The following is a 24,892-nucleotide window of genomic DNA, read 5'->3' as shown; positions in this document are numbered from 1 at the left end:
AGGGCAGGTTCACGGGGTGTTCCTGGCTCGCTTAGGTGCTATGAATAATAATAACACCCCATTGCTGGCGTCTTCCAAGCTGCTCCAACTCCAACGGGCTTAGGTCGCAGATGGTGGCGGGGAGCTTCGCAAGGTACCACAGTGTACTCCGTAATACCACCTAAGGCCCTTGGCTGCCTGCGCCTTGTTGCTCCCGACGACTGCCTTCTCCCACATGACCATTTGTGTCGCTGCATGCTGCATCCTCTCCGTGACACCTATTGTCCTCTCCTTGCGCATGGCCTGTCGCAATTCACAGCGTCCATTCTTGTCGCCGTATAGCTAGCTGCTACTCGCACCGCCTGCGCTTGACAGGCAGCCCGCAGACCAACGTTGTTCTCTTCTTCTGGTCACGGACAAGGTGGCACTGCTGCCACTCAAATGACGGCGCTGCCCCAATCTGAACCCCGCGCCGCGCTCTACCAACTCTGGCTCTGCCTCCTCTAGTTCAGTAGTCCAGATCGCCCCGTGCAACGCTTCCACTAGCTCGCGCCTGCTCAACCTTTTTCGCTACCTTCGCTACCTTCGCTACCTTCGCTACCTTCGTTGACTTCGTTGACTTCGTCGCCTTCGTCGCCTTCACCCTGGCTCCTCCAAGCGATCAAAGCAGCCCTCCGGATCGTTCCCCTCGACCCATGTTCGCTGCTGCTTCGTGATTCTCCTCGCCATGGGCAACATCAGCAGCAGACCCGACGACGGGGCGACTCTGTATCTCAGGGACCAGAATCGCTGTACGTTACCTCGCGCCTCCTGCTCTCCATTCTCTCCATTCTCTCGCTAACCCACCCTGCCGCCCCAGTAACCATATCCTCTCTTGTCGTCACGAACCCCCGCAAGCGTTCTTCCATCAATATCGTTCCCAATGCCTTTCCTGCGACCAAGCTTTCAGCCTCGAGGCCCCCGGGTGACAGCGCCCCTGTGGAATTCGTCCAGGTTGGTTTGGCCACCGCATCCAAGCGCTCCCCGTTCCGGCCGTAGCTGACCATGCCAAGGACCCCGAGGCTTCTGCCTTCGGCGGAGCTCCCTCGTTTCTCCTCAAACTGAATAGCGATGACGAGCTCATCTTCACCTTCAACTTCATCCTGCGTCAGGCACAGCATAGCCCAACCCCGACCGACCCCAATCCCCAGCCAGTAGATACCAATATCTCCGGTCTCACCTTCGCCTATGCCTCTACTCCTCGAGAGGTCGAGAATCTCGTCACACGCGAATTCCACGCCGACCCAAACCTCCATAAGAATGCCAACGTGGAGCTCGTCGGCGACTACGGCACCAATGGCAGCCCCTCTGTGTCTTTCGAGTGGACGTGGAAATGGAAGTCGCCCAAACCCAACGAGGATAAAGGTGGCGGATGGAGGAACTCGTGCAGCGTAAGCTTTCCCTGCCGTTGCGCTACTTGGTATCACCCAGTCACTGACCACGACTAGTTTGTCGAGTATGATTCCCGTGCGCACCGACTGACTGCGCTGGCGAGCTTCTCCTATTTTGTTTCAGGTATACCATCTCCTCCCACGGAAACTTTGACCTTGCATCCCACTGATCATCTACTGCTAGCACCACCACCAGCGATATTAAGCAACCCGGGTTCTCCCACCCCCCGGTTCTCCTTGGGCTCCCCGCCAAAGATTCGCATTGCCTCAGCCCACTCCGTAGACTCGCGCTTAACGGGTGAAATAGAGGAACCTGTATCGCCATTAGCAGGCCCCCAAGAGATCAGTGCTCCCGCAAGCTCAGGAGGGCCGTCCCAAGAGGCCGTCAAGGTGGAAGTCCCCTGCCCCCGGCCGGGGGAAGATGTGACAGTTAATGACGATGGGCCCGTCTTCCGAGCGACACTCAAAGCCCTTGAGCAAAAGACGGGAAACATGCGGGCGCAGATGAAGAAGGTCATGAAAAGAGCGGAGACTGCCCATCAAGCCCAAAATGAGGCAAACGAGGCCTTCCTCAGCTTTATAGATGCCTTGCGCGATGCATCGTCGACAAACGCCAATGCCGTGCAACCTGCCGTCGACCATTACTTTGATAAGATTGCACGCGAAATATTGGCCTACGAGCGGCAGAATGCGAACAACCTGCAACGAATCATCCTTGATCCTATCCACAAGCTCTACCAGGTCGAAATCAAACAAGCCGAGACAAAGAGGCGTGAATTTGACGAGGACAGCAAAGACTACTACGCCTTCGTTTCACGATATCTGGGCCAGCGACAAGATTCGGTCAAGGCTAAGAAGCTTGCCGAGAGCGACTCCAAGTACCAGGCCAAGAGGCGAAACTTTGAGCTCAAGCGCTTCGACTACTCCAGCTTTATGCAGGATCTCCACGGAGGCCGTAAAGAACAAGAGGTTCTCTCCCACCTGACAAAGTATGCGGACTCCCAGACGAGGACCTTCCTCGCCACTGCGAAGAAGATCGAAGCGCTACTTCCCCAGCTGGAGGCCCTGTCCGCCGAAGTTCATGAGGCGGACAAGGAGTATCAGTACCAGAGGCGAGAGCGCGAGGAAAAGCGTCGGCTCCTGGAAAAGGGTAATTATTTGGAGCCCGACCAGGGCACCGTCACTAGCTCGACCCCCACCGCTAGCTCAAATGGGGTCATGCAAGGGAACAGCTCGGACACGGAGTTGGGACGAGCCGATAGCACCGGGTCTCAGCTTAAGAGCATTCCCCCTGGCGGTACCAATGATGCGCCAGCAGCTGAGCTCTCAAGGTCACCTGGCAGCCTGGTCCAAAGCCCAGGGCAAGGTTCCAAGTTTCGCGGTATACGCGACCTTGAGGAGAGAGATATCTCTTACTCGGCTATCAACCAGCGCAAAGAAGGTCTCCTCTGGGCCCTCAGCAGACCGGGTGGACATGTGGACCCACGGAACCTGAGCGGGCAGGGCTGGCACAAGTATGTTTGCTTCAAAATCCTCACCAAGCTACAGTAGCTAACCGAAACGACAGGTTCTGGATTGTGTTGGATCAGGGGAAGTTGTCCGAGTACAGCAACTGGAAACAAAAGCTTGACTTGCACATGGATCCAATCGACCTTCGGATGGCCTCGGTGCGCGAGGCCCGGAACCAGGAGAGGCGCTTCTGCTTTGAAGTGATTACACCAAGCTTCAAGCGAGTCTACCAAGCCACCTCTGAGGAGGACATGAACAACTGGATCGTGTCCATCAATAACGCACTGCAGAGCGCCATGGAGGGCCGGGGAGTTCAGGAAAAGCCCGCCAGCTCTCGAGGACGGGGCGAATCCTCCCTTAAGAGGGATATCGGGTCGGTCCTAACTGGCAAGTCCCAGTCCCTCCATCATGGTCGCCATCACCTTGGCCACCAGCACTCCAGCTCTAGCAGCGGTGTGCCGGTACGAAGGATCACGGTTGGCGCGCGCCCCACAGCAGTTCGGACTACGAGCTCAGGGTACGACGAGAGCCCAGACAAACTGCTGAAGATGGTCCGCGATAATGATCAGGGAAATTACTGGTGCGCCGACTGCGGGTCGAACTCGAAGGTTGAGTGGGTATCCATCAACCTGGGCATCATTCTGTGCATCGAGTGTAGCGGGATCCATCGATCGCTCGGGACTCATATCAGCAAAGTCCGATCGCTCACTCTAGACATCAAGTCATTCACGGTCGATATTGTCGAGTTGCTACTACTCATCGGCAATCGCGTCTCAAACATGGTATGGGAGGCAAGGCTCGACCAGTCCCAAAAGCCCGGCCCCCAAGCAACCCGAGAACAGCGACTCAAATTTATCACGGCCAAGTACGTAGACCGTGCATACGTTGAGCCTCTCTCCCCAACTCTGTCGCGATACGGCAGCCCCGACGACACCATGCTTGCTGCCATCAAGAAGAATGAGATACAAGAGGTGCTGTACGCGCTGGCGCTCAAGGCGAACCCCAACGTTGTCGACAAGATGAGGGGGACACATGCCGTTTGGCTGGCGCTTGCGGCGGCAGACCCTGCCTCGCCGTCGCCGACACCCAACCAGAGCGCGACGGATGGGGATGGGAAGGTGATTCCCTTCCCCATCGCAGAGCTCCTCACACAGAACGGAGCCGAGATCCCGTCCACCTTGCCGGCATTCCCACTTGGCCACTATGCCCAGATGTATATTGACCAGAGAAGCGGCAGGCCCCTGGGAGGCTCTAGCGATGCTGTTCCCTCGTTGCCCGGGCACATGGGTGCAAGCGATCGGCTGCAGCGCGAGAAAGAATTGCGGTCAGCGAAGCGACTAAGCGCGGGCGGGAGACTAGCAAAATCGCCAATTCCCGAGAAGTAGGAACCGAGATTTTGGGGACGATTGTTCGGTATCGGCCTGTGCTACCACCAACTTGAGCTTTCCGGGATGGAGGGGAGGCATCCTTCTCGAGAACGACACGACGCGATACGACACAGCGTTTAAGATCATGTCTTAGGATCGGCCGGCGTTTTTTGTTTAGAATAATGCACTTGTAGCGTTGTGCGAATATTGATTTGGGAGATGGGAGACACCCCCCGATGACGAACTGGTATATACACCTAGCAGCGTATAGCTTCTGGCGTACATAACTGCTTGTTACATTTCCGCCCTTGCCCGAGACAGGCACCGGGCGCAGTTGGAAAGAGGCACGATGATGCCAATTGTTGGGAACTTGGAAACTTTGGGGATAGTCACTAATGGTAATGCCTACACGAGGAGAGGGGGGTGGTTGGCCTGGATAGAATAGTGCTTTACGAGGTCAAAGTCCGCCTGGCACAGAGTACGTGGTAATGGAATGAATACGATATGATCAAGCACTCGGAAGGAACGAGTCGCCCTCGTGACGCACTGGACCTCACTGTGTATCGGAATAGGTAGGGCTCGAGCGACAGAAGCGCCAGTGTAGTTTCCATGGCCGCCTATAACGCCAATTTGGGGATCGCATATATCATGGGATGGATCACCCGGGCAGCTCATGGCGATGGAAGCTCGGGTGGGACAGGTCACGTTGGCCACGATCTCGCGACGTCTACACTGGGATGACTGGTGGGATGGAGTCACACTCCGAAATGATCAAGGTGCCAAATTCGGACGTGATGACGAATGATCCCGGTGGTCACCGGTTGGCCCCAGGCCAAGGACGAATAATGGGCGATGGATGGGAAACCAAGAACCGAATGTTGAACTCACGGCGAATTCGACAAGATCGACACAACCGAGCACGGTGGGCAAGCCATGTGCCTGGGGGTGGCGTCTGGTGAGCACACAGCGTGCTGGGGCCGAAGGCACTGAACAGGCACTGGAAATAGCCGTGGAATGAGCCCAAGTTGAGAAAGGCCTGTCGCTGCTCCCAGGTGATGGGCTTCGGGAAGTCACCATTGTCGAGGAAAGGAGTCAGCCTCATCTTCTCGCCACAACAGGGCCCCCGGACAGGCGGTGGTAGGCACGCCGCTGCCCGTCCCGCGCTCCTGCAGCTGCTCTTGGAGTCTTGGACCGTTGAACTGCTCCTCAGGTGACGAAGCGCCAATGGCCAGGGCAGGTCCAAGCCACCGAAGAACGCCCCAAATAAGTGCAAGCGCCCCCCACCAACCCAGGTCAAAGCCATTTTTAAGGCTGACAACTGCCCGGAGCTTTGGGGACTGGACGGTTACGCCAACGAGAAAAAGCAACCACGACGCGGTCCAGAGCTCAGTCCTACTCGGCTCCAGGCTGCCATCGCCCTTCTCCTCCACCCTCCTCCGCCACAGTCACCACTACCACCACCACATCCCACTCCGGTGGCTTTCATCATTAGTCAAACCGTCATCTTACAACACGCATTCTTTTCCGCGCTTTGTGTTTTAATCCACAATCATTCAATAGGCAACCATTCTTCATCGGTCGCGCAAGCTATTCGTGCGCATCCGAGCTCCAACGTCACTTGTGTGACCCCCCTTCCACAAACATCGCCCCCGGAACCGCAAAGCTGCCGTGAAGATTCCTTTTCTTTCTTTCCTCCGTCTCTCTCCGGCTTCACGGCCGGGCCCCAAACCGCGCACAATGCCGCCCAAGGCCGAAAAGAGTCAATTGAAGCGCCCACGTGTAAGTTCCCTCTTGCCCAGACGTAATACCCGAGAGGCATCTAGCTCACTCTCGCCTGCTCCGAACTAGGGATCGCTGCCGGAAGGCGAAACAGAGTCGAAGAAGCCTCGCCGATCCGATCGGTTGACCAAGGGTACACCCGCGGACAAGACTCCCGTCTCCAATAAGCAGCACCTCCCGTCGCCTCTTACCAACCTCACGGCCGACGGTCCATCCAAGGAGGCCACGCCCACACCTCAGGCCGGCGATCACACCACCCCTCGTAAGGTTGAGGAGCCTCACGAGCTCAGCCAGGCGCTCTCCTCCCCGCCTCAGGACACGCAGCCGCTGAGCCAGTTTGTCGACCCGCATTCGGCCGCCGTGGCCGAGGAGGAAGAGGATGAGATCCAGGAGGGCATCTGGGGCTACCTCGTCCCGCTCGACCCCAAGTATGGCGACAAGCCCATCGTGATGAAGAGGCGGAATGCGTGCCCTAATACCGGCGCCGCTGAGCTCGCAGGCCATAAGAAGGATCTGGATCGGAAGGACAAGCCGGCCACGGTGAGGGACGAGGAGGCATATGAGCGCTCCAAGATCGGAAGCGTGCCCTCCGGCGGTTACCTGATCGGACGGCATCCGGAGTGTGGTATGTGATTCCCCTTTGCTGTTGCGCTCTGCCTTGCGGTCGGGATTCTAACGCGACTCAGATATTGTCGTCAATGATCACATTGTCTCGAATCGACACTGCCTCCTCTTTACCGAGAACAAGGGTACCGATTCCGTCGCCATCGTGGAGGACCTGTCCCAGAACGGAACATTTGTCAACGAGGCATATGTGGGTCGCAACCAGCGCCGCGAGCTGGAGCATGGTGACGAAATTGCCGTCCATGGTAAGGCCAGATTCGTCTTCAAGTACCCTCACAGCCGGCAGACCAGTGCGTTCCTCCAGCAGTACACTCTCTTGGAGAAGCTTGGGAAGGGGCACTTTGCGGAGGTGTACCTCTGCGTGGAGAAGTCAACCGGGCAGCGGTATGCCGTCAAAATCTTCACTAAGCATCCGGGCATGGAGGAGAGATCCAAGACAGAAGGTTTGCAACAGGAGATCGGTGTACTCATGGGAGTGAGTCATCCAAACGTGCTGTGCTTGAAAGATACGTTCAACGAGCGTGATCGCGTCTATCTGGTACTCGAACTCGCACCCGAGGGCGAGCTTTTCAACTACATTGTCATGAAGCAGAAGCTCAGCGAGGACGAGACGAGGAAGCTGTTCATCCAGTTGTTTCAGGGAATCAAGTACCTGGTCAGTACCCTCGTTTTCTGGAGTTGACGTAACCACTAACGATTCAACAGCACGAGCGCAACATTGTCCACCGAGACATCAAGCCTGAGAACATCCTCCTCACTGACAAGAACCTGCACGTGAAACTAGCAGATTTTGGCTTGGCCAAGATCATTGGAGAGGAGTCCTTCACCACCACATTATGTGGTACCCCCAGCTACGTGGCCCCTGAGATACTTGCCGACTCTAAGCAACGCAAGTACACCAAGGCTGTCGACGTCTGGTCGCTCGGAGTGGTGCTATACATCTGCCTTTGCGGGTTTCCCCCATTTTCTGACGAGCTCTACTCCCGTGACTTCCCCTACACGCTGTCTCAGCAAATCAAGAGCGGCCGCTTCGACTACCCTTCGCCATACTGGGATTCCGTTGGCGACCCTGCTCGTAAGTTTGCCTGTTTCACCCATGGCCCCTAAGACCTACTAACACTTCCTAGTTGATCTAATTGATTCCATGCTAGTGGTGGATCCTGAGCGGAGGTTCACCATTGATCAGTGTCTGTCCCACCCCTGGCTCACTCAGGGCACTACGAATGTGAATGACAGCACTGGAGGTCTCGTCGGGGGAATCGCTGCACTGGAGGTCAAGCGGAGAGGTCCTACCCGAGAACGCACCCTGCTGTCGAATCTCAACTCGGTGCAAGTGGCCGCTACTGTGGACGGAAATAAGAGCCCTGTCAAGGTGTTTGCTAAGAATAAGCACCACGTCATCAACGCCCCCAAGGAGGATGGACCGGCCCATCAGCGCGCTCCTTCAGAATTCATGGAGATGGGGGGCAAGGGTGACCAGCAACTCTTTGGTGACGACAATTCGAGTATCTATTCGGCAGGCGACGTGACGACAAAAACCAAGTCGAAGGATAAGACCAAGGCTAACCGCCGGTGAAGAGGGCCGGCATTATTGATGGATTTGCGCTCCGGGGACGTCCCCCATTCTATTCGTCTTTGTACAAATTACATCTGGCGACTTGGCTGTGGACTGAGAGCCTCTAGCGTGATAAGGAAGGAAATCGTGGCGGACCGGAATATTGGAATATTGATTTGGGACTGGACGGTTGATGGTGTCTTGTGGCAACGGTTTACAGCGGAGTTTCTGGTTCCAGATTTCACACAGACGCCATTAGGTACTGAGTTTAAGTACGTATATAATACACAGCTTTGTTGTACTTGGGAGTGCATTCTTACTCTCATCCTTACTCGGATACTGAGAGGACCTGGATACGTGCTACATACACGGGTGGTGGTGATTTGAGTGTGCCTGAGCAACCTGGAAGTGAGCGGCTGAGTGAGACGGTCCGTAAATTCTTCCGAGTCACCGCCCTCAACTCGCTTAGCGCCCACACAACCTGAGCGGCAGAAAATTTGGCGGGGGGTCAGAGGGGGAGCCCCACCACAGGGCTTCTCGGACGACGAATATTGCCATCGCAAAACAGCCCAACAACCGCCGCCGCCGCAATAGGACTGACCAGACGAGGAGTCCGAGGAGGAAAATTGCATTTTATTCTGGTCGATCACGTCGAAGATTACGAGCAGCCTCCCGACCCTAAACGGAACCCGACCGGATCGAGGCCACGGAAAGATGCCCGCCGCCAAGAACAATGGGCAGCCCCAGCTGCTCTTCGTCGATGGCTCCTTTGAGGAGCTCGCCGCCGAGATGGCCGAATACCTCAAGGCCGAGGATGCGAAGAAGATGCTGAGCGGAGACAAGAAGCCCTCCAAGGAGGAGGTGCTGACGAAGCTGGTGGGCGCCTCCCAGGCCCTGCCCTCGGTCCCCGAGAAGGAGTTCACGGCCGCATCGAACCTCATGATCCACCTGGTCCTGCAGTCTTCGGATCCCAGGAAGCACCTGCCCGCGCTGTGCGCCATCTTCTCCAAGCCCGTCGCCGGCTCGCCCGTCCACGGCGCCGGACTATCGCTCAACGCCCTGACCACCGTCTTCAACCTGCTGGAGCCGACGGACCCGATCCGCGCACGCGTTTTCATGGAGATCCTCAAGTTCCTCAAGAGCCATTCCATGTTTGAGAACCTGAGGCACTACCTCGACAAGCTGCCGGAGTGGATGGAGTCGTGGGGCACGGATGAGGAGTACCAGCGCAAGCTGTACGAGGAGGTTGCTGAGGTGGCTCTGGAGGCTGGCGATGAGGAGTGAGTTTCCCGGGATTGCCTGACGAAATTCAAGGGGTCCTTCATTTCTTTTTACTGACAACATTACAGGCAAAGCTACGAGTTTGTTCTCAAGGCCCTGAGGACATTCGATGCCGACGACAAGGAGGAGGTCACCTCGGAGGATGCCCAGCGGTTATCTCTCCGTGCTGTCAAGATGGCCCTTCTCTCCAACACGCACTTCCTGTTCCAGGACCTGCGCGCCATTCCTAGCGTCCAGGCCCTGAGCGACTCTCACCCCGTCTACTCGCAGCTGCTCGACATCTTTGCCGAGCAGGACCTCGAGGACTACAACGACTTCAACGAGGAGCACGAGGGCTGGGTTGAGCAGCAGAAGCTTGACCACGACAAGCTGCACCGCAAGATGCGCCTGCTGACCTTTGCCAGCCTGGCGGCCACGACGCCCAGCCGTGAGATTGAGTACGCCAAGATCACCAAGGCGCTCCAGATCCCCGAGGACGACGTGGAGATGTGGGCCATTGACGTGATCCGCGCCGGCCTCGTGGAGGGCAAGCTGTCGCAGAAGCGGAACGTGTTCCTCGTGCACAAGGTGACTTACCGCGTCTTCGGGCAGAGGCAGTACCAGGAGCTGGCCACCCGCGTGGACCACTGGCGGTCGACGATGCAGAGCGTTCTGGGCGTCCTGCGCCAGGAGCAGGTCAACGCCAAGGCGCAGAAGGAGCGCGAGCAGCAGGAGCTCGAGCGCAAGCTCAACAATGCCAACCTCGGCGGCGACCGCCCCGCCCGCCGGCAGAACCAGAACCAGAGCCAGCAGCAGCCAAAGCGGGAACGGACGGAGGACGACGACTAGATGCAGGGAGATTGCGCGTTGAGGGAGAGGGTGTATTAGCAGGGCAACCGGGGTTTGTTTGATACCGTTTGTGTGTTAATTATTTTTGCCGATCGACAAAGGGACTGGAGGGAGACCCTACTTAGGTAGCGAAGCTTGGATGTGGTTCCCCGCGAACAACGGATCATGGGCAAAAAGGCGTAGTAGGCGGGGGCACCGGGTCTCCTGCGCCAGCATCATGGAGGAGGGCATACGCTCGAAATAGATCAAAAAGAATGACGATACGACTTACTCCCGGTGGTATGTGAGCTACGTGATATGGCTAGGAGGTAGGTACCTAGTGTAGAGGCATGGGGGAAGTCCAACAGAATGGTAGCCAGTCTTGTTTTTTTTCCGGGGGTTCCTGGTGGCACTCTAGAAACTCTGGTGTTTGGTTTGCAAAATGAGTGGTAACTACGAATGGCTATAGCAGTGGAATATTGGAGATTCAAATAACCTGAAGGGTACATCGTAAGGTGATTCTGGAGATGTGAGCTGACAATAATAACGTCAGGTTAATTTGTCGACTGAGCCAACTGTCGCAGGTGGGCGCTAAACCTATTCTAGAACACACTAGGGGTCGCGTCCAGGAGGCACTTGGCGAGCATTGGATGCTGCCAAGTTGCGTGTTTCTTGGCTTCTGCACGTCTGCAGCTCCTCCAAGCGTGTCTCTCCAGCGCCATCACCTGTCCGCCTACACAGCGTGACCACCTCACCCGCCATTCCGCCGCCACCACCACCGCCTCCTCTCACAATGGCTTTCCGTATGCCCCTCCGGTGGCGCCTCGCCGGCCGCATATCACGCCCTGCGCCCTCCTCCTCCTCCTCCTCCCTATCCGCGCCCCGAGTCCTCCGCCAGCGTCGCGCGTACTCGTCTCAGCCCCCTAAATCCGGCAACGGTATCAAGTTCTGGCCCTTTTTTGCCATCATTGGTCTGGGTACCGCTGGCTACATTGGCCTGGTCAACCGTCGCAAAGGTAAGAGCCTCAATGCGTGGAAAGGAGTCGGTCCTTCCATGGGTGTTGCAGAGCAGCAAAGTGCCAGCTTCTGTAGCTACCATTTAGACACCCCTTTTTCCTGTAATTACTTGGAGATGCTGGCAGTGATGCTGACGACTCGCAGAGATGCCTCCCTCCAATGAGCCCTCTGGCCAGCTCCCCGCGCCCGACAAGCCCAAGCCGACTTTCTCTGGTGACGATGTCACCGTCATCTTCGTCCTCGGCGGCCCCGGCGCCGGCAAGGGCACTCAGTGCGCCAAGCTTGTCTCCGAGTACGGCTTCACCCACCTCTCGGCCGGCGATCTCCTCCGCGCCGAGCAGGAGCGCCCCGGTTCCCAGTTCGGCGACCTGATCCGCGACTACATCAAAAACGGGCTCATCGTGCCCATGGAGGTGACGGTGCAGCTTCTCGAGAACGCCATGGCCGACGCGCTGCGCAGCTCCGGGTCGACCAAGGGCCGGTTCCTCATCGACGGCTTCCCGCGCAAGATGGACCAGGCGCACAAGTTCGAGGAGGCCGTCTGCCCGGCCAAGATGGTGCTCTTCTACGACTGCCCAGAGGAGACCATGGAGAAGCGCCTGCTCGAGCGCGGCAAGACGAGCGGCCGCTCCGACGACAACGCCGACAGCATCCGCAAGCGCTTCCGCACTTTTGTCGAGACCAGCATGCCCGTCGTCGACTACTACGAGAAGGAGGGCAAGGTCGCCAAGATCGACGCCACGGCCAAGCCCGACCAGGTCTTCCAGAAGACCCAAAAGTCGCTCACCGACCGCTTCGGCGCCAGCTTCTAAGTTGTGATTGTGGGGGAATTTGGTGGTTCTCGCGCGGAGGGAGGGTGGTTCAATGGGAAAGGGTGACAATATGAAAATATTTGGGATGGGAAAGGGGGCGCAAAGGCCTAGAGACTCGGAAGGACCGTCCGTCGGACTTCGCCGCTGCCAAACGCTGGCATTCTCCTAATGTTTGCTTGTAACAACAAAGGTATAAAGATATAGAACCGTGTTGTATTATTATTATAGAATTGCTTCAGTCATAGATATCTGAACACGTTGAAGCGACGTAGCGCAAGCTGGGCCCTTTTTTTGTAGCCATTGAACCCGTTCGAATTTTATACTACTGTGCAGACAGTGTTGTTCCAAAGGGTTGATCTAGTTAATACGGGCATATACTGGTGCTTTCGATTGTCTAATGCAGGGGTAAGGAGAGGCATGTGAAAGAACGAAAAAATTGAAACAGGATGATGGTACGGAGTATTAACGAGTAAGAAAAATAATAGGGGTAAACATGAAAGAGGGGGAAAAAAAGATGGAAGAAAAAAAGAAAGGCTAGCAATTCTACGTTTCGATCGTAGGACCTCCGGGTTATGAGCCCGGCGCGCTTCCACTGCGCCAAATTGCTTTCTTGCTTGTTGGTTGGTGACACTCTTGGAAAAATATTCCTTTATAAACCCTCTACAAAGCCCCCACAGCCCCAACGCCACAACGATCCAGATACCCGGTGATTCGGTCCCCCACAGACAATCCGTCCCCAATCTAATTAAAATCCATAATATGCGCATTTAAACTTCTTACTGTATCCAGGAGTTTTCATGGGGTATGACCACGCTTGTGCTCCTGAGGGTTGACATTCCCCTATTCGTGCCACTTACACCACTAAACCATCTCCTTCCACCCCAACCCAGTAGGAATAGCAAAACGCATGGTTCATAAAAGTCGACTGAAGTACCTGGACTTCATATTATGGGGATTCTATTTATTCGGAGCGGTCACTTGTGGCTAGCAGTCTAGCTTTCATGTCTCCCTCTTAGCTCTACCCAACGAGATGATGTACCCTCACCATCAGTAGAGAGTGAATCTGGTCATGTTTACGGTTTATATTACATTTATTATTAGGTATCAGTGCTATAGCCCTCAAAAAGACAAATCCGATATTAAAAAACACACAAATTCCATGTCTTAGTGTGTAGTATTATGATGGCAGCTGGTGCGAGTTGCGATAGTCAGCGGAAGGAGTTGAGCTGGTGTGGACCGGCGAGAGCTCCTGAGACGGAGGGGACATGGACTTGGGCGCATAATGCTCTTGTTGTTGCCTTCCCGGAATGTTATGTACGGGCTGGGGCTGAGTTGGTCCTGGCTGAGCCGGTCCGTAGGAGTAGGCGACGTATCCGGGGGGAGGAGCCTGACCGGCGGGCAACATGATAGGCTGTAAGGGGGCATAGGGGTTTGGCTGAGGCGGGCCGTAAGGGTTTGGCTGTGGGGGACCGTATCCTATCGGCATACCACCGGGGTAGACGACGATGGGGGCGACGGAGCGGTTGCGGATGGCTGTCTCGTAGCAGCCAAAGACGAAGAGGGTGATGTGAATGAGGCTGGGCCCAAGTCAGTCAAGTCTCGACGCCAGGTAGGAAGCTCGGGATTGGCTCACATTTCAAGGATACCGAAAGCCAGAATCGCGCGGCTCAGGGTGTACATCTCGTAGCCTTCGAAATCATAAACAACGAAGATGGCGTGAAACACAACGCCGACAATGAATCCGAGCCAGAGGAGGAGGTCGATGGCGACAATGGCACCGGGGTGGATGCCGCGGCGGCCACGCCGAGCCAGGATGCAAATGCCCTCGGCGACATCCCAGATAATACCAACGCAAGCCTGGGAGAGGTTAGGCAAGACGGGATCACAAACTATGGGTAGAGGAGACGCACTGGAGGGCCTAGGGCAATGAGAGGCACAGAGTTCGAGTAGTAGCCATAGTAGCTGTCGTACGAAGTAGTCAGGCAAGCGGCAGCAATGCCGATAATGCAGATGGTGAAGATGGAGGAGATGATTCGAAATGTAAGCTTTGTGGACCAGACGGCCTTGGGCGACACATGGGGAGGCGGCAAGCGGTCCATGGCGTCGTATACGAGTAGTCGAAACTGGTATTCAAGCAAGAAGACGCACCTACGTCAAAACGCTGAGTGAAGGTACCCTCAGCAGCAACGACGACAACGATGACAGCAACAGCAACAGTGACAACGACGAAGCCTCGTCTGGAGGAGGATGGAGTGAAGGGATCGAATACTCCTGGGATTTTTCAGCTCGTTCAAACTTCAAAAGCAGCACCAGCCGCGGGAGCGGCAGGGAACACAGGGAGCTAGAGACTCAGCCCTGACGCCAAGCCATGTCAATGTCAGCTTGGGCGTGGCGCGTCGCAGTCCTCAGGCAGCACATCCGAGGTGCTACGAAAGACCCAACTGTGTGCCGATCATCATCGATGTGCATAAAAGTGACATTACAAGAAGCATACGCCATGGTGGCAGACGCCGTGCTAGACTTTACTATTGCTGATGGAGTTGTAAGGGTGCGTTTGGCACTCGTGGCGGTGAGGAAGTGTCAATATGGGATACGGATACCGTGCTATGGGAGACATTTGCAAGGCCGATTTTCGCACAAGGCTTACTCCGTACCCGAGATAAGCTTAATGCCGGTACGTGGGCTAAGATGGGCCAGGTCATTAAAAATACGAGTGGTACGGAGTATGAGATGCCAACTCCCGATAGTGGTTGAATACCTATTCGCAGACGTAGAACAGAGTGTACTATGTACGAAGGGATTGCTGGTGTATTCATCGCCTGATGCACGGATATAGGGTAAGGCAATACAGTTGAGGTTCCTGGGGGTAAGACACTCCACGCGCACTCGGTACCGCACTTGCCTTTGTGAGATGAAGAGCCAGAGCATCTGCCCTATACTGCCAGTGGGCACCTGCCTGTCCATATCAAATCTAGATACCTAGGTAGGTAACCAAGCTGGGAGTTGGCGTGATCAACACAATATGGGTGATAGTCACCCCCATCGTTGTCTCTTGGCAGCCTCCGTCATCTCCATCACCATCATCTGTTCACCAGTGACCAGCGACCATCGTCACCCCGCTGATCACGCAGCCGCGACAACGCCCGGCTCACGGAGCCGAACCCCGGAATGTCTCCAGCCGAATGGCCTCGGAGCTCTCTGGGCCCCCATACATAATACCTACCTTACTACGGATACTCGTAATTGCTACGTACTTACGAGTGGGTAGAAGATACCTTATCCTTTCATTGAGTGAGTATATCCTGATCGGGTGGCCCATGGAGAAATGGAAATGGAGACGGAGTCTTGACGCAGATGTCGCCATATTAGCCCGCCGTATCCGTACTCCGTAGCATTGTCGCCATCCTACCTACTCGGCAGTCTGCTTACCGATAGCGGTCAAGGTGGAAAACACGGCATGTCGACTGACGCGATGCACCGCTTATCGGCCACCTCCGAGATGGTCGAGCAGGCATCCTCCGACCACCGAGATTATTAACCGCCGTCGCGCAATTCGACTCTTGGACTGACTGACTGGTCCAGTGAGCAACACCTGTCGACACCATGGCAGCCCCTCCTCATCCCCAAGATGTCCCGCGCACCCAGTCACCCAGCCAGCGTGAACCCCAGGAAGCATCACCAGGACCAGCTGCCGAGGATGCGGTTGAGCATGTTGTCGAGAATGGAGCGGTAGAGATCACAGGAAGAAGGAAGACCGGCGAGGAGAACAGCGAGGAGAAGAGCGAGGGGAACAACGCCGAGGGAATGCCCTCAACCACTCCTCACAAGTACCAGGGCAGTCGTCTTCGTCGAATACTGACTCCTCCAAACTGCCGCTGGGACCCCAAGTCGCCGCCGCCCTTCTCCACGGGTCTATGCTTCCTCTATGCCATTGTCAGTCTGATCCTCTGTGCTCTTTACCTGTGCTCCTTACCAGTTGACCATGACTAACCACAGCTGCCATCCCCTAGTCGGCCACCTTCACCGTCGCAAACCTCTACTACAACCAGCCTATCCTCAACAGGATCGCCCAGACCTTCAACGTCACCTACGAGCAGTCGTCCCAGGTCGCCACCCTGCTCCAGGCTGGCTATGCTGTGGGTATCGTCTTCATCCTGCCCCTGGGAGACATGGTCGAGAGACGTCTCTTCATCATCTCGCTCGTTGTCTTTACGGCCACACTGGTGAGGAATTCCCCAGTCCCTACCCCCAAGCAACCTCCTCAATTTCTCTAACGTGAACAAACAACAATAGTGGATTGCCCTCTGCGTGACGGGTTCCTTCACGGCCTTCCGCGCCATCTCCTTCATCTGTGGCATCACCACCGTCACGCCCCAGCTCATGATCCCTCTCGTCGGCGACTTCGCCCCCGTTAACCGTCGTGGTGCCGCCCTGTCCATCGTCACCAGCGGTCTGATATCCGGCATGCTCGTCGCGCGTTTCCTCTCTGGTGTCGTTACCAACTTCACCAGCTGGCGCAACATCTACTGGTTCTCCTGCGGCGCCCAGTACCTGCTGGCCCTCCTGCTCTACTCCTTCATGCCCGACTACCCGTCCACCAACCCGGGCGGCCTGACTTACCCCCGTGCCCTGTGGTCCATTCTCTACATGGTCACCACCGAACCTGTCCTGGTCCAGGCCTGCCTCATCGTCTTTACCCTCGCCGCCGTTTTCACCTCCTTCTGGACCACCCTGACCTTCCTCCTCACCTCTCCGCCCTACGAGTACTCGTCCCTCACCGTCGGCCTGTTCTCTCTCCTCACCATCGTAGCCATCGTCGTAACACCCCTCTACGGCCGCGTCATCGACCGCTTCGTCCCGCTCTTCTCCATCATCAGCTCCCAGCTCGTCGTCTTGACTGGCGTCATCGTGGGGACCTGTGTCGGCACCTTCACCGTCGCCGGCCCCATTCTCCAGGCCGTGGGCATCGATGTTGGCATGCAGACCTCCCAGATCGCCAACCGCACCTCCATCTTCGCCATCAACCCCAAGGCCCGCAACAGGGTCAACACGGCGTACATGGTTGCCGCCTTTGCAGGCCAGCTGACTGGCACCGCCGTGGGTAACAGGCTGTACGCCCAGGGGGGTTGGAGGTGGAGCGGAGGGTGCAGCAGTGAGTTCTTCCCCCGTCACGTAGCAGACACCGTGCCATGCTAACCTTTTGCAGTTGGATTTGTAAGTGCCTCCATCCTCTTTGCCCTTGCTCGAGGCCCACGAGAGACAGGCTGGGTTGGCTGGAAAGGGGGTTGGCGGCTGAGGAGGGATCCCCTGCCGTCCCCGCCCAACTCGGGCGAGCCAGAGTCTAACGCCCCTGAAGAAAAAACATCATAGGTTTCATATACCAAGGATTGGAATGAATATAGAGACTATGTTTATCAACATTATAAATAGCGATAGATACCTAGGGCACGCCGTTCATATGTTGGCTAAAAGGGGAAAACCGCCCTTGTTCCTCTGAATGCAAATACTAGTAGTCATATATCATCGCGAAACATTTCTTCCCGGCTGCATGTCCACGAGTACCTAAGCATATTAATAGCAAAAAGCCCATATGTCTGTGTCATCTGGTGATTTTCAGGGGAAGCGAGATATGTGTAGGCCATAGGTTATCCGAATATAATAAGTGGAAAGAAGAAGCACATCAAAAAGCTTGTGTTATGGGCGCCATGAGCCCCCGATAGCTACCTACTGTGGTCCAGCAGCCGAAGACTTCGTATGGCCACTTGTGTCAAAATCGACGGCCACGTTCTGAGACGCCATCCTCTTTCGGTTGTGATAAATGGCAAAGTCGAGCGACGCTCCCTGGGCCACTATGCGGACCTCATAGCATATTTGGGCACATGGCCTCGCAGACGATGTCCCCATGTTCTCAACCCACGAGTCCTCTGAGGAGATTCGAAATAGAATGATCGAAATTATCACGGAGGCATCTCAGCTTCAGGTGATCTTCCTAAAGTCGAAAGCTCTGTTTCGGCTTATACAGGACTTCTCTGAGGGTATTGAAGGGAAGGTGGAACTGGATGAGAGCAAGATGGACGTTCACTATACCCATGTGGAGCGCACCGAGGCAGATCGCGAGGTGTATGTCTACACCCCTTTCTTGGAGAAATGTGGAAACGCGGATGGCCACGATGGAAGCTTCGCCAAGCACACCGCCGTGTGTTTGGACCGGGTCGCTATTGGATAAGGTCAACCGCATATCTAGTACTTGTCTGAGGCGGCGTTGCAACGGGTGAAATGCGGCGTTGGCCGTGATCGTTTTGTTTCATACTGAAGGGACTGGCCACCAGCTTCAGCGATTAAATCTTGAGGTAGTTGACATGTCCGTGGGATCTGAAATTTCGTCATTCGGATCGTATAGATTTCTGTGTTGGAATTTTTGTCCAAACCCCCATTCAGTCGTGATCCTCCTCCGTTGGACCCGGGCAGCCGTCCATCTCCGAGTCCGGATATGCCGTCTTGCACCAGAAGCAGTACTGGTGATGAGAGCGTAAATAGTCCAACAGCTGGTGTAAGCGCTCGGAAACTTCGAGCTCATTGAACTCATCCAGCTCCTCATCCTCCTCGTCTAGGTCCTCTGTTTCTGCGTAGATGGTCTGCTTCTTCCCAAGAGCCTTCTTATCGTCATCCTCCTCCTCATCGTCTTCGTAGGTCGGAAGGCGGGAGAGAGACTGCTCCAGATCGTGGCGCATCCGTTGGTCGCGCTCTTTTTCAGCGCGGTGACGAACGAGTCCCCGATAGAGGACGGGTATGGACTTGAGGGGGCGTGATGACATGGGTGTGGCCTTTGGCTTGTTCGTCTGCGTGGTGGCGCCGGCAGCTTCTGTACCCACTGGTGCGCTTTGTTCATCATCCAGACGTTCTGCCATGCGCTGAGCTGCATGGAGCTGCTTCTCCAGTCTGGCCTCTTCTCTTTCCTTCTTGACCCTCTCACGGTACTCATCTGGGTCCAGTTTGGCGGCCTTGATGCCTCGCTCTTCTGCAGCCTCCCGGAGTTTGCGTTTCTTGTCGCTGTCGAGACCGATGCCTCCCCGGTCTTCCTTGATATCGACCTTAATAGGCTCTGTCCTGCCCTGGGCTGTCCCGTCATCTGCTTTCTTCCCTAGGGAACCACCAGCGAATCCCATCTTAGCCATCATGGCGAGGCCTTTGCTTTTCTTGGCCCGCGGGTCCTCGAGCATGGATGTCGAGAGGGCCTTTTCCCTGGCTGCAGCCTCCTCCTCGGCGAGCTGCGCCTTGGACTTGATGATCCCGCGCTCCCGAGACTCCTTCTTCAGCCTCTGCGTCCGCTGCAGCGAAGTTTCCTTGGCCGGTGTCGGATCGGCAAACGTCATGTTCATGTAGTCATCCTCTTCCTCCTCTGGCGCGACGGCCCCATTGCCTTGTGGGTAGCTCATTCCGTAGCTCTAAAGGTGAGAAGATGACGCGTTTTGGACGTTGATTTGTCTTTTCGAATTTCCATGAAAAATGCTCGGGGAGTTTTATACTCGGTTAGTTGGCGGGACGTTCAGATTCAAGTTGAAGTTGCCATTGATGGGGTGAAGTCTAACCAAGTGCTGGGAAAGTTCTCGGTTGCCTGCCAACCCGCCAGTGAAGGGTTCCGTCCTTCTTGCTTGGTGGGGAACTTCAGTACTAACACCTGGCGCGCAGAGGTGCGCCCACATCAGACATCGTTTCTATAATGAAAAAGTTTACATGCATGATAGTACTTTACTGTGAATATTAGATATGGGTGAAAATGCAGCATTTACTGTATGTTTATTATCTACTACCTGCTATGGCTACTTCTGGTGGGACCGTTGCTGCCAGGTGTCTCGATGATCGTCAGTTAGGTACAGCATGTATGTACTAGGGATATTTTGGTGCTTTTCGATGAAGCACGCCAACAAGCTTCGTAGCCATCAGCTCAGCTCAAGGCTGCCTAGGACTTGAGTAGGATGGTCACGTCGGCCGACACAGCCAACAATAGTGGTGGCTTATGGGTGTTGTCCCGTAGTACGAGCTCTCAGGGAGTCGTTCTCTTCAGCCCAACCTGGAAACCAAGGCGTATATATCTATACTATCCGGGGCCTAGGGCAACCATGGCCCCTGTGAAGGGCCCTGTGGAAGTAAAACTGGGTTCGCCACTAACTCCATGCCTGGGCGTGGCGCTTTGAAGGACTGCCTGTTTGCGTTTGCGATTTCACTGCCTCCAACTTAAGGAGGCTTTCCCAGATCACTAATCCGGGGAGCTGTGGTCACGCTCGATGATATCCTCGCGCCCCAAGGGCCGGGTGCCGTCGTTGAGAACCATAGCTTCGCGGTGTTGGCGACGAAGCCTCTGCTCCTCCTCTGACTGTTCTCGCGTGCGAGGTAGCTGCGAGTCCGGACCCTCGACCGACGCTATCAGCTCTGCCGGCTCGATCTCCATGACAAGGTCGGGTAGTTCTCGTATCTGACGCCTGGCGTGCCTCTCCCCAATGAGGCCGGCCTTCTCCAACGCTCGAACTCCGCGGCGCGAGTGCCTGATGCGGTTCACAATGTCGACGATTCTATTGCTCTTATATTCCATGTATTCCGCAAACCTCCGACGCCTCTCCAGCGGGGTGCTACCCCAGTCTTGTTTGGCGAGCCACTTGTCGACAAATTTGGCCTTCACGAGCATACTGGCGCCATTCTTATTGACGAGGTCCTGTATAAACATGAGGCAGAATTTCTCGGCCATGTCGCGGAGATAGTATTCATCCCAGTGGTAGTCCTCGAGACTCGGGCGCTCAACATCATCAAGACTGAGCTCCAAGGACCTCACCAGGGCTGAATAAGCGTCGGGGTGATGCAGCGAGGACAGTCCATCGAAATCTACTCCTATGTCAGATTGGATTTCACAAAAAAAAACTAGAGAGCCATCCATACTCGTCAGCAGAGCAAGCGCTCGCAAGGACTGTATCCGCTCGTTGTAATCGGGGCGCGTGATTCCGTACAGGAGCCTTCGGATGGTCTCCTGGCTATTGACTGATCGGTCGCAGAGAATCTTGGTCGCAATCTCGCGGATAGAATAGCTCGGGTGCTCCAGGAGCTTCTCGAGCGTGTCTACCTCGAGCGCATCTTCCGTGTCCTGGGTGATGTAGCGCGTCTTGGGCTGGGGCTTGGGTAGGATGGTGTCATCGCGGATGACAATGAGTGCCGTCACCATGGTACTGACGACCCCAAAGGTCGCCAGCCCAATGCTCAACAGTATGACCCTCTCATCCCGGGCAAGCGAGTTAATACCACTCATCCAGCCCATCGTGATTTGCCGGCCGGTGGAGAGTCCATGAGATGACAAGTGAGGCGTGTGACGAGAGATGGCGAATTCTGCCAAGGTGCACCGCCTGAAACAGGACCTTAGTTTGGCTTAGTGGTGCCCCACTGTGCTCGCATCCAACTCCACTGCGGTTTATCGATAAAGAATTTGTCGTCGAGAAAATTGCGGTGGCATGGAGAGCATCAATTTGTTCTGGTTTCCTCGTCCAACGACGCATAACCGGCTTTGCCTCGATCAGCACCTGCCGCCATGGCCGGATCCCAGCTCAAACGCCTCAAGGCGTCCTTGAGAGAACAAGGGATTGTTGGGCCCCAGCAGTCAAAAAAGCAGAAACGAAGAGTCGCGCAAGATGAGCGGGCGCGCAACGAGAAGCGACTCCAGCGCGGAGTCGTGCTGGAGGGCATCCGCGAGCAGTTCAACCCCTTTGACCTCAAGCACGCCAAGGCACCCAAGTTTGAAGTTGCGACCAGCCGGCCGCAAACGAGCTCAATCAAGGGACGTCCTGGGCAGGCAAAGGCGGCGAGCGAGGAGAAGGTACGGTCACCCGTGAACCTGCCTACTCTATAACGCACTAATGTCTTATTTACAGCGCCGGCAAACACTACTCGTGGACATGCAGCATCGCCACAAGGTCGGAGGCATCCTCGATCAGCGATTTGGCGAGAATGACCCCACCATGACCCCCGAGGAGAAGATGCTGGAACGATTCGCCCGCGAGAAGTTGAAGAGCCACAAAAAGAACTCCATGTTTGACCTGGAGGACGACGAGGACGGCGGCATGGAGGGATTGACCCACGGGGGCAAGGCTCTGACGTTTGATGACGAGGAGGCGGTTGACGACTTTGCTGAGGTAGACCTGGACGGCGAGGACAGCGATGGTTCCGTCCGCGAGCAGCAGCGTCTTAAGAGAGTGCGCGCCATGGGCACCGGCGATGATGCGGAGGACGGGCTCCCCGAGCGCAAGAAGACGAAGAAGGAGGTCATGGAAGAGATCATCGCAAAGTCCAAGATGCACAAGTACGAGAGGCAGCAAGCCAAGGAGGAGGACGAGGACCTACGCGCGGAACTAGACAAGGAACTTCCGGAGCTGCGGTTCATGCTGGCTCACAGCCGCTCGAAGCGCCAGGACAACGAAGATGCCCGGCCCGCTCCGATTGGCGGTATCGATCGCGACGAATTCGACCGAAACTTCGATCTCCAGGTCAAGAAACTGGCCCAGGACAAGAGGGCGCAGCCTGCCGATCGCACCAAGACGGAGGAGGAGAAGGCAGAGGACGAGTCGAAGCGCCTAAAGGAGCTCGAGGAAAAGCGCCAGAAGCGTATGCGCGGAGAGCCCGTGACGGATAGTGAAGACGAAGGGAACCAGGGCCCCGCGGGCGGCGCGAACGGGCAGGACGAGATGGATGAGGATGAGGATGAGGATTTCGGACTCGGCAGCGGTATCAAGACGAGACCCACGGCAACGGAGCTGGGCTTCGATGACGAGGACGACTTCATCATTGACGACGACTTGGTGGCAAGCGGCTCAGACTTGGAGTCTATGGAGAGCGGCGACGAACTCGAAGAAGACGACGAGGGTTCAGAAGGCGACGACGAGGACGAAGAGGATGAATTTACCAAAGGCCTGCTAAACGAAGAGGAGGCGCGGAACCCCATGTTCAAGGAGGATTCCGCGACAAAGACGTCGGCGCTGGAGAAGGGCGACGAGAGTGGGCTGCCATATACCTTCCCGTGTCCCCAATCCCGGGAAGAGTTTGAGTCTATAATCAAGGACTACCCGCTGGAGAGCCTGCCGACGATTGTCCAGCGAATTCGAGCGTTGTACCACCCAAAGCTTGACAGCAAGAACAAGGAGCGACTGGGCAACTTTGCCATGGCCCTGGTCGACTTTATTTCGTCGCCCTTCGATACGGCCTTTGATCCAAAAGTCTGGCCCTCTTTCTCAGTCCTGGAGAGCCTCACTCGACATATCCACTCTCTGGCAAAGATGTTCCCCATCGAAATTGCTGAACAATTCCGGCGAATCATTGAGGAGATAAGTGGCGAGCGACCTCTAGCTTTGGAAGTCGGAGACCTGGTGCTTCTCACAGCGGTCGGGACCATCTTCCCGACCTCCGATCACTTCCACCAGGTTGTGACCCCGGCCATGCTAGCTGCTACGCGATACCTCGGACAAAAGGTGCCGCGAACCCTCAGTGACCATGCCGTGGGGGTTTACCTCTCCATTATATCGTTGCAATACCAGCAACTCGCCAAGCGATATGTTCCGGAGGTCGTCAACTTTATCCTCAACACAATCTGCGCCCTTGCGCCTACAGCTCCGTCATCACAGCTTGGACGTTTCCCTCTCCACGATTCCGAGGCAATTATTCGTGCCAAGGGTGCTAAGGAGGCCGTCCCGCGGCACCTGAACTTTACGGACTGCGTCCAAACGGAAGCGCAGGGCAAGAAGGCCGCAGACATCAAGGTTGCCATCCTCGACACGGCACTTCAGGTGTGCGAGGCTGCCGCCGACACATGGACTGGCAAGGAGGCTTTCACCGAGACTTTTGACCAGGTCCTGGAGGTGGTGAAGCATCTATCGAGCCAGAAGAGCCGCGCACATCTTCCCTCGCAACTCTGCGACCGGGTCGAGAAGCTTCAGACAAAGCTCGAACGCATGATGAGAGTGGCTGCGCTAGCACGCCGACCACTGGAGCTCCACCACCACCGGCCGCTGGCGATCAAGACGTACATCCCCAAGTTCGAGGACACGTACGACCCGAACAAGCACTACGACCCGGACCGCGAGAGGGCGGAGCTGGCCAAGCTGAAGGCGGAGCACAAGAAGGAGCGCAAGGGAGCGATGAGGGAGCTGCGCAAGGACGCCAACTTCATGGCGAGGGAGAAGCTCAAGATCAAGAAGGCCAAGGACGAGGCGTACGAGAAGAAGTACAAGAGGCTGGTGGCGGAGATCCAGAGCGAGGAGGGCCGCGAAGCCAACGAGTACGAGAGGGAAAAGAAGGCGAGGAAGCGGGCCAAGAACAGGTAGATATATCATGCAGGAATCATTACAGCGTCATCATTATCCGCTTTGGTAGTGTCAATGGGTGTCTGGTGCCGAACTGGAGCGTGTGCGCATCGCATGGTGAAGTCTACGACTCTCAGAGCAGCATGACACGTAGTACTCGTAACTGCAAATAAATTCCCCCTGTCCCCCCCCCCTGAGTCCGAGAGCCCTTGTTACCGTTATGGCAAGAGTTCGTCATGACGAGGGGTCTGCAGCCGTCTGACATAAAAAACAAAGACTACGGTCAGACCTGCAGGTGACGGCGTGGTTCGAGGCACGCGGGCAACGTCTGCCATAGGTCGAAGCTGGGGAGGTGATGCGATGCAGGAACGATACGCAGGGAGGAGGAATAATAAGGGCG

General features: G+C 56.0%; 9 protein-coding genes and 1 non-coding gene across 10 annotated transcripts; 6 read left to right on the top strand and 4 right to left on the bottom strand.

Annotated features, from left to right (window-relative positions):
* Window positions 1-706: 706 nt before the first annotated feature.
* ACO1O0_000968 (ADP-ribosylation factor GTPase-activating family protein) lies at window positions 707-4,303 on the top strand (the record flags this gene model as incomplete). Its single annotated transcript, XM_083190463.1, has 6 exons — window positions 707-770; window positions 839-972; window positions 1,032-1,409; window positions 1,467-1,533; window positions 1,717-2,923; window positions 2,977-4,303. The coding sequence occupies 6 exons, from the start codon at window positions 707-709 to the stop codon at window positions 4,301-4,303; spliced, it is 3,177 nt and encodes a 1,058-aa protein (XP_083054322.1).
* Window positions 4,304-6,022: 1,719 nt separating this feature from the next.
* On the top strand, window positions 6,023-8,264 carry DUN1 (kinase-like domain-containing protein; the record flags this gene model as incomplete). The annotated part of the gene is made up of 5 exons (XM_083190462.1): window positions 6,023-6,064; window positions 6,134-6,689; window positions 6,751-7,343; window positions 7,394-7,763; window positions 7,816-8,264. The coding sequence occupies 5 exons, from the start codon at window positions 6,023-6,025 to the stop codon at window positions 8,262-8,264; spliced, it is 2,010 nt and encodes a 669-aa protein (XP_083054321.1).
* A 693-nt stretch (window positions 8,265-8,957) lies between these two features.
* Window positions 8,958-10,352, top strand: ACO1O0_000966 (uncharacterized protein; the record flags this gene model as incomplete). The annotated part of the gene is made up of 2 exons (XM_083190461.1): window positions 8,958-9,523; window positions 9,593-10,352. The coding sequence occupies 2 exons, from the start codon at window positions 8,958-8,960 to the stop codon at window positions 10,350-10,352; spliced, it is 1,326 nt and encodes a 441-aa protein (XP_083054320.1).
* A 772-nt stretch (window positions 10,353-11,124) lies between these two features.
* Window positions 11,125-12,160, top strand: URA6 (bifunctional uridylate/adenylate kinase; the record flags this gene model as incomplete). The annotated part of the gene is made up of 2 exons (XM_083190460.1): window positions 11,125-11,347; window positions 11,493-12,160. 2 exons carry the CDS (start codon window positions 11,125-11,127, stop codon window positions 12,158-12,160), a joined length of 891 nt encoding a protein of 296 aa, XP_083054319.1.
* A 535-nt stretch (window positions 12,161-12,695) lies between these two features.
* ACO1O0_000964 lies at window positions 12,696-12,767 on the bottom strand. The gene has a single exon. It is a non-coding gene; the product is annotated as a tRNA-Met (tRNA).
* A 570-nt stretch (window positions 12,768-13,337) lies between these two features.
* On the bottom strand, window positions 13,338-14,259 carry ACO1O0_000963 (uncharacterized protein; the record flags this gene model as incomplete). The annotated part of the gene is made up of 3 exons (XM_083190459.1): window positions 13,338-13,737; window positions 13,794-14,017; window positions 14,071-14,259. The coding sequence occupies 3 exons, from the start codon at window positions 14,257-14,259 to the stop codon at window positions 13,338-13,340; spliced, it is 813 nt and encodes a 270-aa protein (XP_083054318.1).
* Window positions 14,260-15,763: 1,504 nt separating this feature from the next.
* ACO1O0_000962 (major facilitator superfamily domain-containing protein) lies at window positions 15,764-18,386 on the top strand (the record flags this gene model as incomplete). The annotated part of the gene is made up of 5 exons (XM_083190458.1): window positions 15,764-16,093; window positions 16,171-16,383; window positions 16,454-17,271; window positions 17,367-17,374; window positions 18,052-18,386. The coding sequence occupies 5 exons, from the start codon at window positions 15,764-15,766 to the stop codon at window positions 18,384-18,386; spliced, it is 1,704 nt and encodes a 567-aa protein (XP_083054317.1).
* Window positions 18,387-18,594: 208 nt separating this feature from the next.
* On the bottom strand, window positions 18,595-19,596 carry ACO1O0_000961 (uncharacterized protein; the record flags this gene model as incomplete). The annotated part of the gene is made up of 1 exon (XM_083190457.1): window positions 18,595-19,596. One exon carries the CDS (start codon window positions 19,594-19,596, stop codon window positions 18,595-18,597), a length of 1,002 nt encoding a protein of 333 aa, XP_083054316.1.
* An 821-nt stretch (window positions 19,597-20,417) lies between these two features.
* ACO1O0_000960 (uncharacterized protein) lies at window positions 20,418-21,464 on the bottom strand (the record flags this gene model as incomplete). Its single annotated transcript, XM_083190456.1, has 2 exons — window positions 20,418-21,037; window positions 21,092-21,464. The coding sequence occupies 2 exons, from the start codon at window positions 21,462-21,464 to the stop codon at window positions 20,418-20,420; spliced, it is 993 nt and encodes a 330-aa protein (XP_083054315.1).
* Window positions 21,465-21,731: 267 nt separating this feature from the next.
* NOP14 (nucleolar 14 family protein) lies at window positions 21,732-24,513 on the top strand (the record flags this gene model as incomplete). Its single annotated transcript, XM_083190455.1, has 2 exons — window positions 21,732-22,016; window positions 22,072-24,513. 2 exons carry the CDS (start codon window positions 21,732-21,734, stop codon window positions 24,511-24,513), a joined length of 2,727 nt encoding a protein of 908 aa, XP_083054314.1.
* Between the last annotated feature and the right edge of the window lie 379 nt (window positions 24,514-24,892).

The sequence above is a fragment of the Amphichorda felina genome, assembly GCF_050947745.1.
Source record: "Amphichorda felina strain 45539 chromosome Unknown scaffold_1, whole genome shotgun sequence".
NCBI classification, from domain to species: Eukaryota; Fungi; Ascomycota; class Sordariomycetes; order Hypocreales; family Bionectriaceae; genus Amphichorda; species Amphichorda felina.
The sequence above is the reverse complement of the archived record's forward strand: the minus strand, read 5'-3'. Positions and strand labels throughout refer to the sequence as shown.